Source organism: Phoca vitulina, unplaced genomic scaffold (assembly GCF_004348235.1).
Source record: "Phoca vitulina isolate PV1807 unplaced genomic scaffold, GSC_HSeal_1.0 scaffold22, whole genome shotgun sequence".
Lineage (NCBI taxonomy): Eukaryota > Metazoa > Chordata > Mammalia > Carnivora > Phocidae > Phoca > Phoca vitulina.
Genome location: NW_022589725.1, coordinates 13,515,098 through 13,530,998, shown reverse-complemented (window position 1 = coordinate 13,530,998; position 15,901 = coordinate 13,515,098). Strand labels below are relative to the sequence as shown.

Below are 15,901 nucleotides of genomic sequence, written 5' to 3'. Positions count from 1 at the left end.
GCTTCTCAGGCTTTTCTGCAGCTGTTGGTGTGGTCAAGGTTGAAGCTGAAATATTAATTGGCATTGCTGTGCCTAGGTAATTGGAGACCCAGTCTCTGATCCATTCTCCAGATATCCTAAGGACATCTTCTAAGGTTTGGGACATGAATGTTATACGGTGGTATTAAAGTGGGGGGAAATGAGGAAACTGATATGAAAGTACTTTGAGAAATGGGTTGAATGGTTAGAAGCTGTCATGATTATGAGGATTGCTGCACCTTGTCTTCAGACTGTGTCCTCCAGATAATTATGTCAACAGAGGTGAAGGATAATTTTCACCATTAGACCTGACTGGCATTAGTCTCTGAACTAAGACTGTCTACTAAGTGGGAACAACTCCTTCCTTAACTATAACTTGGGATCACTTCTGTTTGTTACTGGATATACAAGTTAGGGCTGGATTTGTTATACATTTTAACCACAAGGAGGCTCACAAGGCTTTCCCTTTCGCCACACCTTCCACATTAAGGACGTTGGTTCTGGGCGGGAAGAGCACAGTGAGCTTCTCTCACTGCAGCAAATTTTCCGCTTTGAGGAAGCATAACATCTGAACTCAGGCATCATGGGTTCAAAGTCTTGCTACTGAACCAGCAGGACTAGTTCAGTGGCCAACGGTACTTGAGGCAAGTCACTTAAACTCTCTGTGACTCTGTTTCCTCTTCTGGCAAAAGAACATAATACTAAATTCTTACCTCATGGAGCTGTTGTTAGGAAAAAAGGAGATTATGTACGTAAAGTACTTAGGACAAGGCTTTGCACACAATTAAATTCTCAGTAAATGTGGAGGTTGGGGGGGTGTTTGTTTTTTGTTTTGAGGGGTTGGTTGGTTTTTTTGTTTGTTCTTTGTTTTGTTTTACTGTTTTCCCCTTCCATTTGGGTAGGGTGGCAATGGTTGCTTCCTGGTCAGAGGGCATGCCAATCTTTGGAAAGCTAAGTATGATTAAGGAATTGGGGTAAGGGATAAGTTCCAGAAGTGAGCCCATGAGGCAGAGCCTGGGGTTGAACCTTGAGCTAAAGAGGCAAAAGACCTCTGGACCACACTGGCCTATCTTAAGACTCTAGGATGAGTCTTAGATAAGGTGTGGCCAAGGTGGAATCTGCATTAGCCTGGAAAACTTTCACGTTGAGGGACCTAGTAGCACCTGGTCAGAGACTTAGGAATTCAGGATGTAGGTCCTATAAAATAGTCTTACAGTGAAAACCAAGAACATCAGTCATGTCCTGACACAACCTAGCGATGTCAGGCTACAGAGGATTAGAGAGACAGGATATAATGAGAGCTGGAATGAGCATATTTTCTTTAATGGACCCTGTGAAGACCCAGCAGGTGTCTAAGGATCTAAGGACCATGCAGGTGCCCCAGACAGCCACTTCACCAACTCATTATTCTGGCTGTTAAAAGTCTTGTGTCAGGAGTTTTATGGACGCCCAGCTGTTCTTGCCTTAGCCTCACATGTCATCTGTTGTTTCTCAACACGGTATGAGGGTAAATGTTTTACATCAGGGATGCAGCAAATTTTTTTTGCCCCACATTTTTCTTTCTTCTTCTCATTTTCTTTGCAAGATTGTCTGCATCTGCCAATTCTATAACTGCATCTTTTGACCCATCCATCTATCAAAAAAACCAAAAAGATGAATAAACAAATACATAAAAGAGAGTAAAGACTATAATACTAAGGGTGTTAGTATTGTACTGTATATTGTAGTAATAATAGTTAGGATGAACTACTGAAATGTAATGGCATTCTTAGGAAAATTAAATAAATCTGTGGATGTAGAATGCCTAATGCCTAATGTAGAATCTTGAAATGTACTAGATATGAGTAGTTATCTCCCTTCCTTCAACCAGCTCTAACTGGACTTTATTTCTGTGCTTGTGATGTTTTCATCTTTGTCATTTTTCAGTCTTGCCAACACTGGTTCCTCCTTGTCCCCCAAATCTAGGTTCTTGGACCTATACCTTCAATTACCTATTTTTTCCCCTCTCAATTCATTATTCACTCAACAGCAACTTGTTGAGCACCAGAGTATGTGCCAGGCACTGTTCTAATTGCATGCCCCAAATGATGCCCTAGAACAGGACTTTGAACACTGAAGGATTAATTTATACTGCCGACCTGCAGGCTGATGTTCTGGATGGTATAAAACTCTGCCCTTATAAAACACTGTTTGTGACTCAGCCCCATCTAGATCTATAAAACACAGCTTCCCCAGCACACTGGGTTCATTTGAGAGATTATAGTATCTTGATTTTCTCTACTTAAGTAGGTTTTTCCCCAAACTCCCCTCCTGGGAGATAATTCCCAATTCTCTCTTTCTTACCAGGACATTCAGACTGGAAAAATCTGATTCTGATTCCATGAATCAATGTGCAGATTCTTTCCCCCAAAATGTCTTTTGCAGCTGCAACTCCCTCCTCAAAACTAATTTGCCCTTACCAGAGTTTAAGACAGGCTGAAATCAACTCAGGATTAGCCCAGAACTACCTTCTTTTGCTTCTAGAACAACTGAGTGATTGACAAAGACTTTCAGTTTGAAAAGCTGATGCGAGAGGATGCAACTTCCAGCAGCAATGATCCAGAGGGAAATCATGGAATTGATAATCATAAACTTTAGAATCCCCAGGAAGCCTAAGCAGAAAACATTTCCATCAGAAAGTCATTCACCATTCAGCCATAAAACCTATCATATTGTTACAGAGCTATGGTCATGTTCAGTCTGGAATCCAGAATCTTCTGCCCTAACCCCAGCTTGACACCTTGAGCCTATTTTTTACAAACCTCTAGATAGCCAACATCAACCTACAAATTTTTCACTACATATTCTAAGACAAGAGCAAGATGCCTCTTCTGATTGCTTTAAAGGAACATTCAAAGCCATATAACAATGAGAGGTGAAGTAATGGGACTGGTTACTGCCAGAGGTGGTATCAGTTAGAAGTAGGTTGAAGTGAGAGATGGAGGGAAGAGACCCTGTTGACATTTGGGCCAAGGATATTAAGGACACTAGGGATGCTGCAGTTGCTTCTGCATATGGAAGGGACTTCATACAAGAAACCCTGGGCTCTGCCAGTATCTGCCATCATGAAAAACACCATCGTAGTCAGGAATGACAGACTGCCCTTATTACGGGGCATATTCATTATAAGGCTTTTCACTAGATCTCAGTCATCTCTGTGGGTTGTCCTCACTGCCACATATGTTCAGTTTTCCAATGATTCTATGACTAGAGCTCCATTTTCACTCCCTCTTCCCTCCTCTCCATTGTCTGGTTACCTGGGGAAGCCTGAGCCAGGAGAACAAGGACAGCTAAGGTCAGGAACAAGAGTTTAATGTATCCTGAGAGGAGTGAGGAACGATCCAGCAGCATACTGAATGTGCCAGGAAAGGCTGGTCTTCACTCTGCATTTTATTGTCTTGGTTAAGGCTGAGTCATGGACAATAAATCAGAGAAGGGCAGAGTGCTCCACCACCCATCAGCTTGTGCGTCAGGAACATAAATTGATAATCCAATATTCAGAGTCCTTCTCGAGACATCATCTGGGAAGGTGGAAGACATTAGCAGAGGCTCTACATGCCCGCCACAAGTCTCTGGCATTGTGGAAAGAATGGACCCACCTTCCAAGAAGCCTTTCCTGCTCCTCTCCTTGAGAAGTTTAGCCCCCTCCCTTATGTTTACAGCCGCCCTGCCTCCTTCTTTCTGTCATAATGTTTTTCATGTTGAGTTGGAACTAAGTATTTTTCTAGTTCATCTCCTCTATTGGACTGACACTGTCAAGGGCAACTTTTAACAGACACTAAGCCCCTGAAGGTAGGGACTGGCTGTAATTTCTGTATGTCCAGAGTGTGCAGTGCATATTTGTTGAAAACAATGAATTAACGAATGCATGTATGGTATTCACTCATATACTGATAGATCTTAGAAATGGCATTTCTCAGCTATGAAAATGCAGACTCAGAGAGTGGAAGAGGATTGCCCAGGGTCATACTGCGAGCAAGAAAGAACCAGACGGAGACCCTCCTAACACAGCTCATCATCCAGCTCTTTTTAACTATGCATTTACTCCTTATTTCTTACTCTAAATCCTTAATATTGGCTGCAACTGAGACATTCTTGGACTCCAGCCTCAAGGAATACAGCAAAAATGTTTCCTGCAGGTTCTCCAACAAAGAGGGTATAGAAGGGGGTACTGCCTGGGCTCTTGCAGTTCTCTATGCCTGGAAGATTCTAGATATCCATGTAGCTCACCTCCTCCGTACATTTAGGTTTCTACTCCATGTCACTAACTCAGAAAGTCCTTCCTTGGATAACCTGTTCAAAATAGGCTCCATCAGGAAGTGTATCTGTGAGTCCACTGAGTTTTCTTTTTGGGGTCCTTAGTCTGTTTTATGGTCATTTTATACCTTTAGATGGGCCCAGTGCTCTTCTCCTCTCTTCTTCCTCCAGTTGGCAGGTATTAGGGAAAACCTGGTGGATAGCAGGAAATCTGTTTTGCCCTTGATAGCCAAGTAATCTGTTCTCCAGGAAAGCAGTAAGCATGAAGCCACCCACTGAAGTCCTACTGTCTGTCAGTAGCTATGATAAACACTTTCCATACATGACCCCCAGAATTCTCACAGGATCCCTGATAGGCAAATGTAATTTGCCCAAGGTTACATAGTGCTTAGGAGTAAGGTCTGGATTCAAGTTTGGCTTACTTATCTCAAGAGCACATCTTCTTTCTTTCTTTTAAGATTTTATTTATTATTTGAGAGAGAGAGCGTGAGTTCGTGAGAGCAAGCAGGGGGGATGGAGAGGGACAAGCAGACTCCGCACTGAGCTCAGTGCCCAATGTGGGGCTTGATCTCAGGACCTGAGACGTGAAATCAAGAGTGGGACGCTTAACCAACTGAGCCACCCAGGCACCCCAAGCACATCTTTCTATCATCCCAGAGGATTATGCCTGAGTAATGATGGAAGGAGAGACCTATTAACCTGAAAAGCAGTGATGGGTGGACAAGAGGCAGAGTCATTATCTCCTGAAAGACATGATCTGTGCAAGCCTAGAGGGCAGAACTACAAGTCTTGGGTGGAAATTGCAGCGGGGCAGATTTTAACTAATTGGAAAGACTTCTGATGATTGAAACCATCTGAAAATGGTTGGACTGTCTGGGAGATGTGGTGGTTTCCTGGTGTCCAAATACTACACATGGAGTCTGCCTGACCACTTCTCCTGGGTTCTGCAGGGAGGACTGGTGAATTGGCTGATATGGATCTCTACACTAGACACAGTTCTAGACACCGGGTCTAAGAAGAGAAGAAGGCAAAGTCTTGCCATTCTGATTAGGGAGGGAAACAAAACTCATAATGGCAGGTGATGACAGTGCTTATAAAGAAAACTAAAGCAGGGTAAGGGACGGAGGATAGATGATGTACGTGTATATGTGGGGGGGGGGTGGTTGTCTATTTTGAACAGGTTATCCAAGGAAGGACTTTCTGAGTTAGTGACATCAAGTAGAAACCTAAATGTACGGAGGAGGTGAGCTACATGGATATCTAGAATCTTCCAGGCATAGAGAACTGCAAGAGCAAAGGCTCTGAGGAAGGAAAGCGATAGGTCTCTTAGGAAGAGCAAAGAGCCAAGTATGACTGGGGTCCAGTGAGCAAGGGAAAGGAAAAGAGAAACTGAAACCATGGAAGCAGGCAGAGCTACACATCAGGACTGACAGGGCCTACTAAGGACTTGGGACTCTACTTGATATGTGATAGGGAATTGTGATTTACATTTTAAGAGATCTTTCAAATCTGAACTTTTATTTCTTTTTGTCTATGAGACATCACTTTCTTCATCTGTAAGGTAAAGTATTTGGGCTAAACTAGTGTTTCCTGAAATGTGTGACCCATGTCACTGACAGTGTGAGTGACAATTTAAGTGGCAAACATAAGTGTATGTTTTTAAAAATTTTTATTTTAATGCTTATTTGACAAAAAAGTCACTAGCCCTTGATCTGGTGATTTTACAGAAAACCACTTAAGATGTGGTCCAAATATGAGTTTAAGTAAATGGATTGTGTTGGTTTTTATAAAAAATATTAACTAAATAATACTACAACCTATAGATGATATAGCAGTCTGTAAGTTTATAAAATGATATACAAATGACTGAAGTTTAGGCTAGGAAATTGATAAAGACCGTTCTATGGAACAGAACTGAAGCTCAGACAGGTCAGTTGACTTTCTTAAGGCCATGGAGTCACGAATGGGACTTTAGTCTACTGACTCCAAATCCATTGCTCCTTGCACCAGGGAAAACTGTCTCACCAAACACATACTTCTTCTGGCTATAACTGTCTTTATTTGTTTATTTTATTTTATTTTATTTTGAAATTATTATAGATTAAGAGGAAGTTGCAGATAGTAAAGAAATCCTGTGTATCCTTCACACAATTTCCCCAAATGTCACATTTTGAATAACTATAGTACCATGTCAAAACAAGGAAATTGACATTGGTACAATGTTTATGTATATCTCTATGTCATTTCATCACAGGTGTTGTTTAGTGTAAGCAATCAATATGCAGAACTATTCAGTCACCACAAAGATCTTCCTTGTGCTACTCAGCTTCCTACTCCCCCAACATTCCAACGTTCTTGCTCTGATTTTGTCATTTTGAGAATATTATATAAATGGAATCATACAGTATACGACCCTTGTGAGATCACTGCATCTACTAATAGTTGTTTCTTTTGTTGCTGTGTTGTATTCCATGGTACGAATGTACTGCAGTTTATTTAACCATTAACATATTATAGAACATTTTGGTTGTTTCCAGATTTTGGTTATCCCAAATAAACCTGCTGTGAATATTTGTGTACAGATTTTTCTGTGGATATAAGTTTTCATCTCTCTGGATACATGCCTGGGGAGGGGTGATTTCTGAATTGTATGATATACGTAAGTTTAGCTTTTAAAAAAATTGCCAAACTATTTTTCAGAGCACCTGCACCACTTAACATTCTCACCAACAATGTACGAGAGATTCGGTTTCTCTTCATCAGCTTTTGACATTGTCATGGTTTTTAATGTTAGCTTTTCTAATACATTTGTAGTAGTATCTAATCCTGGTATTAATTCGTATTTCCCTAATTGTTACTGATGTTGAGCATCTTTTCATGTACCTTTTGCCATCTGGTGAAATGTCTGTTCATTTGCCCATTTTCTAAATGGAATATTTGTGGGGTTTTTTATGAGGAGTATGTCTTTTTTACTGAAGTATAACTAAAATACAGTGTTATATTAGTCTTGGGTGTACAATATGGAGATTCAACAATTCTATACGCTACTCAGTGCTCACCACGGTAAGTGTAGTCACCATTTGTCACCAAACAGTGGTATTACCATCTTACTGACTATATTCCCTATGCTGTACTGTTCATCTCCATGAGTTACTTATTTTGTAACTGGAAGTTTGTACCTCTTAATGCCATTTTCCCTATCTATTTCACCCACTGCCCCCCAACCTCCCTTCTGGCAACTACCAATTTGTTCTCTATATTTAAGAGACTATTTTTCTTGTTTGTCTCTTTTTCTCTGTTTGTTCATTTGTTTTTTTTCTTAAATTCCACATATGAGTGAAATCATATGGTATTTGTCTTTCTCTGTCTAACTTATTTCACTTAGTATTATACCTCTAGGTCCATCCATGTAATTGCAAATGACAAGATCTCATTCTCTTTTATGGCTCAGTACCATTTCATTGTGTATACATATACCACATCTTTTTTATCCATTCATCTATTGATGGACACTTGGGCTGCTTCTGTATCTTGGCTAATGTAATAATGCTGCAATAAACATAGATGTACATATATCTTTTCACACTGGATTAATATCCAAAATATATTAAGAACTTATACAACTCAACACACATATGAAAATTATAATCCAATTAAAAATGGGCAGAAGACCTGAATAGGCATTTTTCTAAAGAAGACATACAAATGGCCAACAGACACATGAAAACATGCTCAAAATCACTCATCATGAGGAAAATGCAAATCAAAACCACAATGAGATACCACCTCACACCTGTCAGAATGACTAAAATAAAAAAGATAAGAAATAACAAGTCTTGGCAAGGATGTGGAGAAAAAGGAACCCCCATGCACTCTTCATGGGAATGCAAACTGGTGCAGCCACTGTGGAGAACAGTATGGAGGCTCCTCAAAAAATTAAAACAGAACTACCATATCATTCAGCAATTCGACTTCTGGGTATTTACTCAAGGATAATGGAATATTTGTTTTTAATTGTTAAATTTTAAGTGTTGTTTATGTACTCTATTTGAGTTCTTTGTTGGATACGTAATTTGCAAATAACATCTTTCACTGTATTTGCAAATAACATCTTTCAGGTTTCTTTTAATCCTTTTCACTTTTTAAAATTCATTACCACACATAGTTATTGTTTTCCTTTTAGATCATTTTCTTTTGTGGTGGAAACATTTAAGAGCTACTCCATTAGCAAATATGAAGTATATAATACAACATTGTTAACTTATAGTCACATTGTTCTACAACAAATCTTCAGAATTCATTCATCTTGCATAACTAAAATTTTGTACCTCTTGACACCATCTCTCCATTTCCCCCTCTACACAGCCCCTGGCAATCACTGTCTACCTCTGCTTCCATGAGTTTGACTATTGAGATTCCAATGTAAATAAGATCATGCAGTATTTTTCTTTTTCCATCTGGCTTATTTCACTTAGCATAATGTCCTACAGGTTCATGCATGTTGTCAAAAAATAGCAGGTTTTCTTTCCTTTTAAAAAGCTGATTATTGGGGCACCTGGGTGGCTCAGTTGTTAAGCGTCTGCCTTCGGCTCAGGTCATGATCTCTGGGTCCTGGGATCGAGCCCCACATCGGGCTCCCTGCTCAGTGGGGAGCCTGCTTCTCCCTCTCCCACTCCTCCTGCTTGTGTTCCTTCTCTCGCTATGTCTGTCAAATAAATAAATAAAAATCTTAAAAAAAAATAAAAAAAATAAAAAGCTGATTATTGTGGTCACTTCGGCAGCACATAGACTAAAATAATGACACAGAGATTAGCATGGCCCTGTGCAAGGATGACAGGCAAATTCTGAAGAAAAGTCTGATTATTAGTCCACTTTATATATACATGTTTTCTTTATCCATTCTACTGCTAACAGACATTTGGGTTATCTCCATACCTTGGCTATTGTGATAAATACTGCAATGAACATGGGAATGCAAATATCTCTTCAAGACAGTGATTCTATTTCATCCAGAAACATATTCACAGTGGGATTTCTGGATCAAATGATAGTGTTATTTTTAATTTTTTGAGAAACTTCCACACTGTTTTCCACAGTGGCTGCACAATATTTAACAAGATTTATCTTCCATTTGTGAACCCAGAATATCTTTCCATTTATTTGTCTTCCTTACTTTCTTTCATCAATGATTTATAGTTTTCAGTGTATAGATAGGTCTTTCATCTCCTTGGTTAAATTTATTCCTAAGTATCTTATTCTTCTTGTTGCAATTGTAAAAGTGATAGTCACTCATGGCTCTCTCCAACCATCAACTAATTTCTACACTAAATAGTTCTGCACACATTTATCATAAGGTAAAAGTGGTAAAGCAGGGGGGACACAAGTAATGAAATTGGTACAAATGTGTAAAAATGGGGACGCCCGGGTGGCTCAGTCGGTTAAGCGTCTGCCCTCAGCTTGGGTCGTGATCCCAGGGTCCTGGGATCGAGTCCCACATCGGGCTCGTTGCTCAGCGGGGAGCCTGCTTCTCCCTATGCCTGCAGCTCCCCCTGCTTGTGCTCTTTCTCTCTTTGACAAACAAATAAATAAAAATCTTTTAAAAATTAAAAAAAAATATAAAAATGTATGTAATGGCTTTTTTTCCCATTTTTTCTTTTTTTTATTATGTTATGTTAATCACCATACAGTACCTCATTAGTTTTTGATATAATGCCTTTTATAGGATACATGAGTCGTTTTTTTAAGTCTTTCCCTACCCCACACTGACTCCCTCAAATGTTAAGAATATACATACTAATATTATTGCTAACTTTATTATACAAATGCTACCCTAAATGTAGACGCTCAGATATATAGGATCATTTTGCAGTAAGAGAGCTTGGCCAAGGGCCATAGGTGTGGACTATGCAGTAAAGGATTAGCTTAGCAGACTTGTGGTTTCCCCAACTCCATGTTCCCAGAGTCACTAGAATGGGTCCTTGAGCAGCTTCTGGCACACGTTTAACCTGTGAGCCCTTAAAATATCCTGCCTGATAAAGTGTCTTTAACTACTTGAGACTTGGGCCACACATTCCTTGCATGTACTTTTAGCCCATAGTTAGAAGATGGGTGCATCGCCTCCAGCATTATGACTGTGTTTCAAGCACAAGGAGGTGGCAGGGCAAACGCTAATGGGTACATGCCACTTGAATCTTTGCCCCACCCCTTTGAAGTATCTTACAAGATACCCCACCACCAAAGATACTCTGCTTAAAGTCACTGGCCACAATTGCATCACATTTCACCACTGCATGCTTGCCGGATTTGGAAACGTTTTTTCCATGGGCATGCTGCTGCACCTAAACTACCATTCAGACACAAAATGTTGTAAAAAGGAGCGAAGAAGCAGAAATGCCCAGAGCACACTCACTCCTCGGCAGGTATCCCATAGCACACTGAGTTCTCCAAGAAAGACGGCACCCCTGCAGGGCCAAACTCATGATCCCTTTCTTGGAACATCAAGATCGAATTGTGCTGGCAGCCTGCAGGCATACCCCAAGCTTTGTGGAACATCACCGAGGGTCAGGCGAGGAACTGTATGTTCAAACCACCATCCGTGACAGGAGCAGGCTAGAGATGTGGCAGATGGAAGAGCTCTGTTGACAGGTGATCAGCGCCACTACTGGGGCGATTTAAGGCAGCTGAAGAATTCTGGCAACTGATACCAACTTCCAGCTCCTGGAATGCACGGGAGCTTCTCAGAAAGCCTGCCATCTGAGGACACAGTATGTGGTCAGGGGACACTCTTAGTGTCGGTGACAGAGTAATCGGTGTCAGAATACTTTCATGCAAGTTGCCTATTGCCCTGCACGGTTCCATTTTCTTTCTCTGTCCCTTGGCATATCATTTAAACGTATTTTTACAATTTTTTAAGTGCTTGACCTAGAGTTTTCATTATACCTTTTTAAATGATCAAAGTCTACTTAGAAACACTTAGAGTCTGTGTTCAGCCTTTTCAGCTGAAAGCCACTGTTAATATACTGAAGTTTTTTTTGTACATTGGTACAGTGCAGGGGAGGGAAAAAGATCTAAATTTTTCTGATTTTGTCCCAGACTTTTACTGAGGCTGTGTGTCAGGGATATGACCTTTATCAATGTTCCTGTCCCTTTTCCCAGGATACAGTGTTTTTCCCATCCACTACTCTCTTCCCTGAGTGCAATGTATTTCCTTGAAGAGCTCTTCCCTATTGTCTATTTTTTTCTTTAGATCAAATAAGTTTAGAGCAAGCTGGCATGGGCAAGATACCTTTCTATCATCTGGGATAAAGTCTCAGAATTGCACTTGGTCAAATTCTTTCTCCCTAGAGACTAGACCTTTGTTAGGAAGAAAGTCTTGAAGAGTCTCACCATTGCCAGTAGCCAGATACTCACTGTGAGAGCCTGATGGTTTTCCATTTATTCTCTGTGAAATTGCAGGTTTTTCTCAAAATGTTGTCATCCTAGATTTCCTATTCATACTTAATAGACACAATAGAAATTTTGATTGTAAGCAATTTTTTATGTGTTTGAGCCTATCTTCAGTTAGCTTTTGATTTAAGATGTTTAGCTATGAATATAGAAAAACATATATTTGCTGGAATGCATGGCACTGAAGTTTACTGCTCTTATTCTCTTTATAAAAGGCACTTCAGCAGAAAAATGGAGTAACTTTTTAAAACATGAAAATATGGCATGCAGGAATATTTATGCCAACTCAGGAGTTTAATAATAAAAATTCTAAGATGACATCCGTGTAGCCTGTTTAGCAAGAAATGAGTTCACATTGTAGAGGGAGAATAAGGTTCCAGTGATAAGATATAAGTGAGGTGCCCCCTCATTTACTACATATATCATTTTACCTTGTGGCATTAGTTTTCTGGAACATATATTAGATGATCTGTTTAGGACATGTATTTTTTTACATTTTTCTTAAAGTATCTTTGCATGTAAATCAGGTCACGACTTTCTGATTTGGCAGCTAGTGAGCTTATCTATGTAAATTATTTGTTAAATCAAAAGTGAACAAACAAAAAGGAACCTAGGTGGTAAATGAGGTCAAAGCAGTGAGCAGGGCAATAGGCAACTTGCATGAAAGTATTCTGACACCGATTACTCTGTCACCGTCACTAAGAGTGTCCCCTGACCACATACTGTGTCCTCAGATGGCAGGCTTTCTGAGAAGCTCCCGTGCATTCCAGGGGCTAGAGGTTGGTATCAGTTGCCAGAATTCTTCAGCTGCCTTAAATCGCCCCAGTAGTGGCGCTGATCACCTGTCAACAGAGCTCTTCCATCTGCCACATCTCTAGCCTGCTCCTGTCACGGATGGTGGTTTGAACATACAGTTCCTCGCCTGACCCTCGGTGATGTTCCACAAAGCTTGGGGTATGCCTGCAGGCTGCCAGCACAATTCGATCTTGATGTTCCAAGAAAGGGATCATGAGTTTGGCCCTGCAGGGGTGCCGTCTTTCTTGGAGAACTCAGTGTGCTATGGGATACCTGCCGAGGAGTGAGTGTGCTCTGGGCATTTCTGCTTCTTCGCTCCTTTTTACAACATTTTGTGTCTGAATGGTAGTTTAGGTGCAGCAGCATGCCCATGGAAAAAACGTTTCCAAATCCGGCAAGCATGCAGTGGTGAAATGTGATGCAATTGTGGCCAGTGACTTTAAGCAGAGTATCTTTGGTGGTGGGGTATCTTGTAAGATACTTCAAAGGGGTGGGGCAAAGATTCAAGTGGCATGTACCCATTAGCGTTTGCCCTGCCACCTCCTTGTGCTTGAAACACGGTCATAATGCTGGAGGCGATGCAGCCATCTTCTAACTATGGGCCAAAAGCACATGCGAGGAATGGGTGAAAAGGAGGGAAGATGTTGCCTGGTGCCTGATGTCATTGTGAATCTCTTATAGCATTCCTTGACGTTATATCATATGAGAAGAATAAAACCCTAATTTGTCTAAGACAGCTTTTTGCATGTTTTTGTGTTTTACATTTCTTCCTAATAGGTTATATCAAAATATCTGGGCTGCATCTAAAGTGATAATTAGAAGGAAGCTTCTAGCACTAAATGCTTATAATTGAAAAGAAGAACGATCTCAATAATGTAAGATCCTATCTCAAAACTAGAACAAAAGAAGCAAAATCAACCCAAAGCAACCATAAGAAAGGAAATAATAAGGGCAACAGCAGAAGAAAAATAAAATTGAAACCGGAAAAACAATAGAAAAAAAGAATTAAACAAAAAGCTAATTCTCTAAAGAAAATCTGTAAAATTGCTAAATCAAATTTCAAAATTGATAAAGATAAAAAGAAACAATTCAGAAACCATCAGTATCCACAAAGAAACAGTGGATATCATTAAGCTCCTATAGCCATTTAAAAAGATAAGGGGGGGGGGGCGCCTGGCTGGCTCAGTCGTTAAGCGTCTGCCTTAGGCTCGGGTCATGGTCCCGGGGTGCTTGGATCGAGGCCTGCATTGGGCTCCCTGCTCAGCGGGAAGCCTGCTTCTCCCTCTCCCACTCCCCCTGCTTGTGTTCCCTCTCTCGCTGTGTCTCTCTCTGTCAAATAAATAAATAAAATCTTAAAAAAAAAAAAAGATACGAAGAGAAAACTACAAGAAATGTTTCACTCAAAAATTTTATAACTTAGAAGAAATAGGCCAATTCTTCAAAATGAAATAGACAACCTGAATAGTTCTTTTCTCTTCCAATTATTTTATTTTATTTATTTTTTTATTATGTTATGTTAGTCACCATACAATACATCATTGGTTTTTGATGTGGTGATCCACGATCCATTGTTTTCGTATAACACCCAGTGCTCCATGCAGTACGTGCCCTCCTTAATACCCATCACTGGGCTAACCAATCCCCCCTCCCCCCTTCCCTCTAAAACCCTGTTTGTTTCTCAGAGGGAGAGATGAACCATGAGAGACTATGGACTCTGAATAGTTCTATAACCATTAAAGAAATTGAATCTGTAATTTAAAAGCTTTGAAACAGAAATCTCCTGGCCAAAATGGTTTCGTGGGAGAATTCTACACAGTACAGGTTTCCCCCACTATCCGAGAGCAGAGCGTTTCTGTGAAAACATAAAGCAAAGAAGCAATTACCATTAATCTATATGGAAAATTTGTTGAGTGTTTTCGGACCCCACAATAACCTTTCTTAGGCTTTCTGATACCTTGGGACACAGCTTGCTAATGGATGCACAAACTAAATCCAGACAAAGCACAGATGCTCAAATAGTTCAAAGCTATGGCGGCTTGATGCTGAGATGCTGAGTGCAGTCCCCGAGGAAGGAGCTTGGCAGGGCCACTCTTGCCGCTCTAGGTGTGAGTTGCCTCTGTAACAGCTCACCGAAAAACAAACACTGAACTGGACACTATTTTTGCTTTTCACCTTCTTTTTAAAAGCAAAGATCTTCTTCAGATTTCTTTCAGTTAGCAAAAACGGGTACTAATGTAGGTCTTTCATAAAAGTGAAGTGGTGTAACCCAAACTTTCAAAGAGTGAGGGATACCTGTACTTACAAAGATTGAATGCCAATACCAAAGAGGAAGGAATACTTCCTAACTCATTTTATGATGTCAGCATTACTCTAAGAGTAAAAGTAGATGAAGACATTATGAAAAATGAAAACTACAGACCAAATGCTCTCAGAAACTTACATGCAAATATCTCAGTAAAATATTAGCAAATAGAATCCAGCAATGTATAAAAGAATAATTTATTTCAGGTATGCAAGACTGGTTTTAACACTCAAAAATCAATCAACGTGGGGCGCTTGGGTGGCTCAGTTGGTTAAATGAACGACTGTTGATTTCAGCTCAGGTCATGATCTCAGGGTCATGTGATCAAGCCCCATGTGGGGCTCCCTGCTCAGTGTGGAGTCTGCTTGAGATTCTCTCTCCCTCTCCCTCTTCCCCCTCCATCATGCTCTCTAAATAAATAACAAATACAATCTTTTAAAAAAGTCAATGTATCTCGGAGTCCATAGTCTCTCATGGTTCATCTCCCCCTCCAATTCCCCCCCTTCATTTTTCCCTTCCTTCTCCTAATGTCCTCCATTCTATTCCTCATACTCCACAAATAAGTGAAACCATATGATAATTGACTTTCTCTGCTTGACTTATTTCACTTAGCATAATCTCCTCCAGTCCCATCCATGTTGATGTAAAAGTTGGGTATTCATCCTTTCTGATGGCTGAGTAATATTCCATTGTATATATGGACCACATCTTCTTTATCCATTTGTCTGTTGAAGGGCATTTCAGCTCTTTCCACAGTTTGGCTATTGTGGACATTGCTGCTATGAACATTGGGGTGCATGTGGCCCTTCTTTTCACTACATCTGTGTCTTTGGGGTAAATGCCCAGTAGTGCAATTAGGGGAAGGGGTTGGGGGATGGGTTAGCCCGGTGATGGGTATTAAGGAGGGCATGTATTGCCTGGAGCACTGGATGTTATACGAAAACAATGAATCATGGAACACTACATCAAAAACTAATGATGTACTGTATGGTGACTAACATAACATAATAAAATTAAATTAAATTTTAAAAATAAGAATAAAAA

General features: G+C 40.2%; 1 protein-coding gene and 1 non-coding gene across 2 annotated transcripts; one reads left to right on the top strand and one right to left on the bottom strand.

Annotated features, from left to right (window-relative positions):
- Positions 1-1,457: 1,457 nt before the first annotated feature.
- DEFB115 (defensin beta 115) lies at positions 1,458-3,408 on the bottom strand. Its single transcript, XM_032419945.1, has 2 exons — positions 3,315-3,408; positions 1,458-1,651 (listed from the first exon to the last, which is right to left on the bottom strand). The coding sequence occupies exons 1-2, from the start codon at positions 3,406-3,408 to the stop codon at positions 1,458-1,460; spliced, it is 288 nt and encodes a 95-aa protein (XP_032275836.1).
- Positions 3,409-9,079: 5,671 nt separating this feature from the next.
- LOC116642113 lies at positions 9,080-9,179 on the top strand. Its single transcript, XR_004301297.1, has one exon. It is a non-coding gene; the product is annotated as a U6 spliceosomal RNA (small nuclear RNA).
- Positions 9,180-15,901: the final 6,722 nt, after the last annotated feature.

Excerpts from the sequence above, each read along its gene's own strand:
- DEFB115 (XM_032419945.1), bottom strand. The coding sequence starts at position 3,408 with ATGCTGCTGGATCGTTCCTCACTCCTCTCAGGATACATTAAACTCTTG. Across the intron at positions 1,652-3,314 it reads CCTGGCTCAGGCTTCCCCAG|ATGGATGGGTCAAAAGATGC; the intron begins GTAACCAGACAA and ends TTTTTTTGATAG.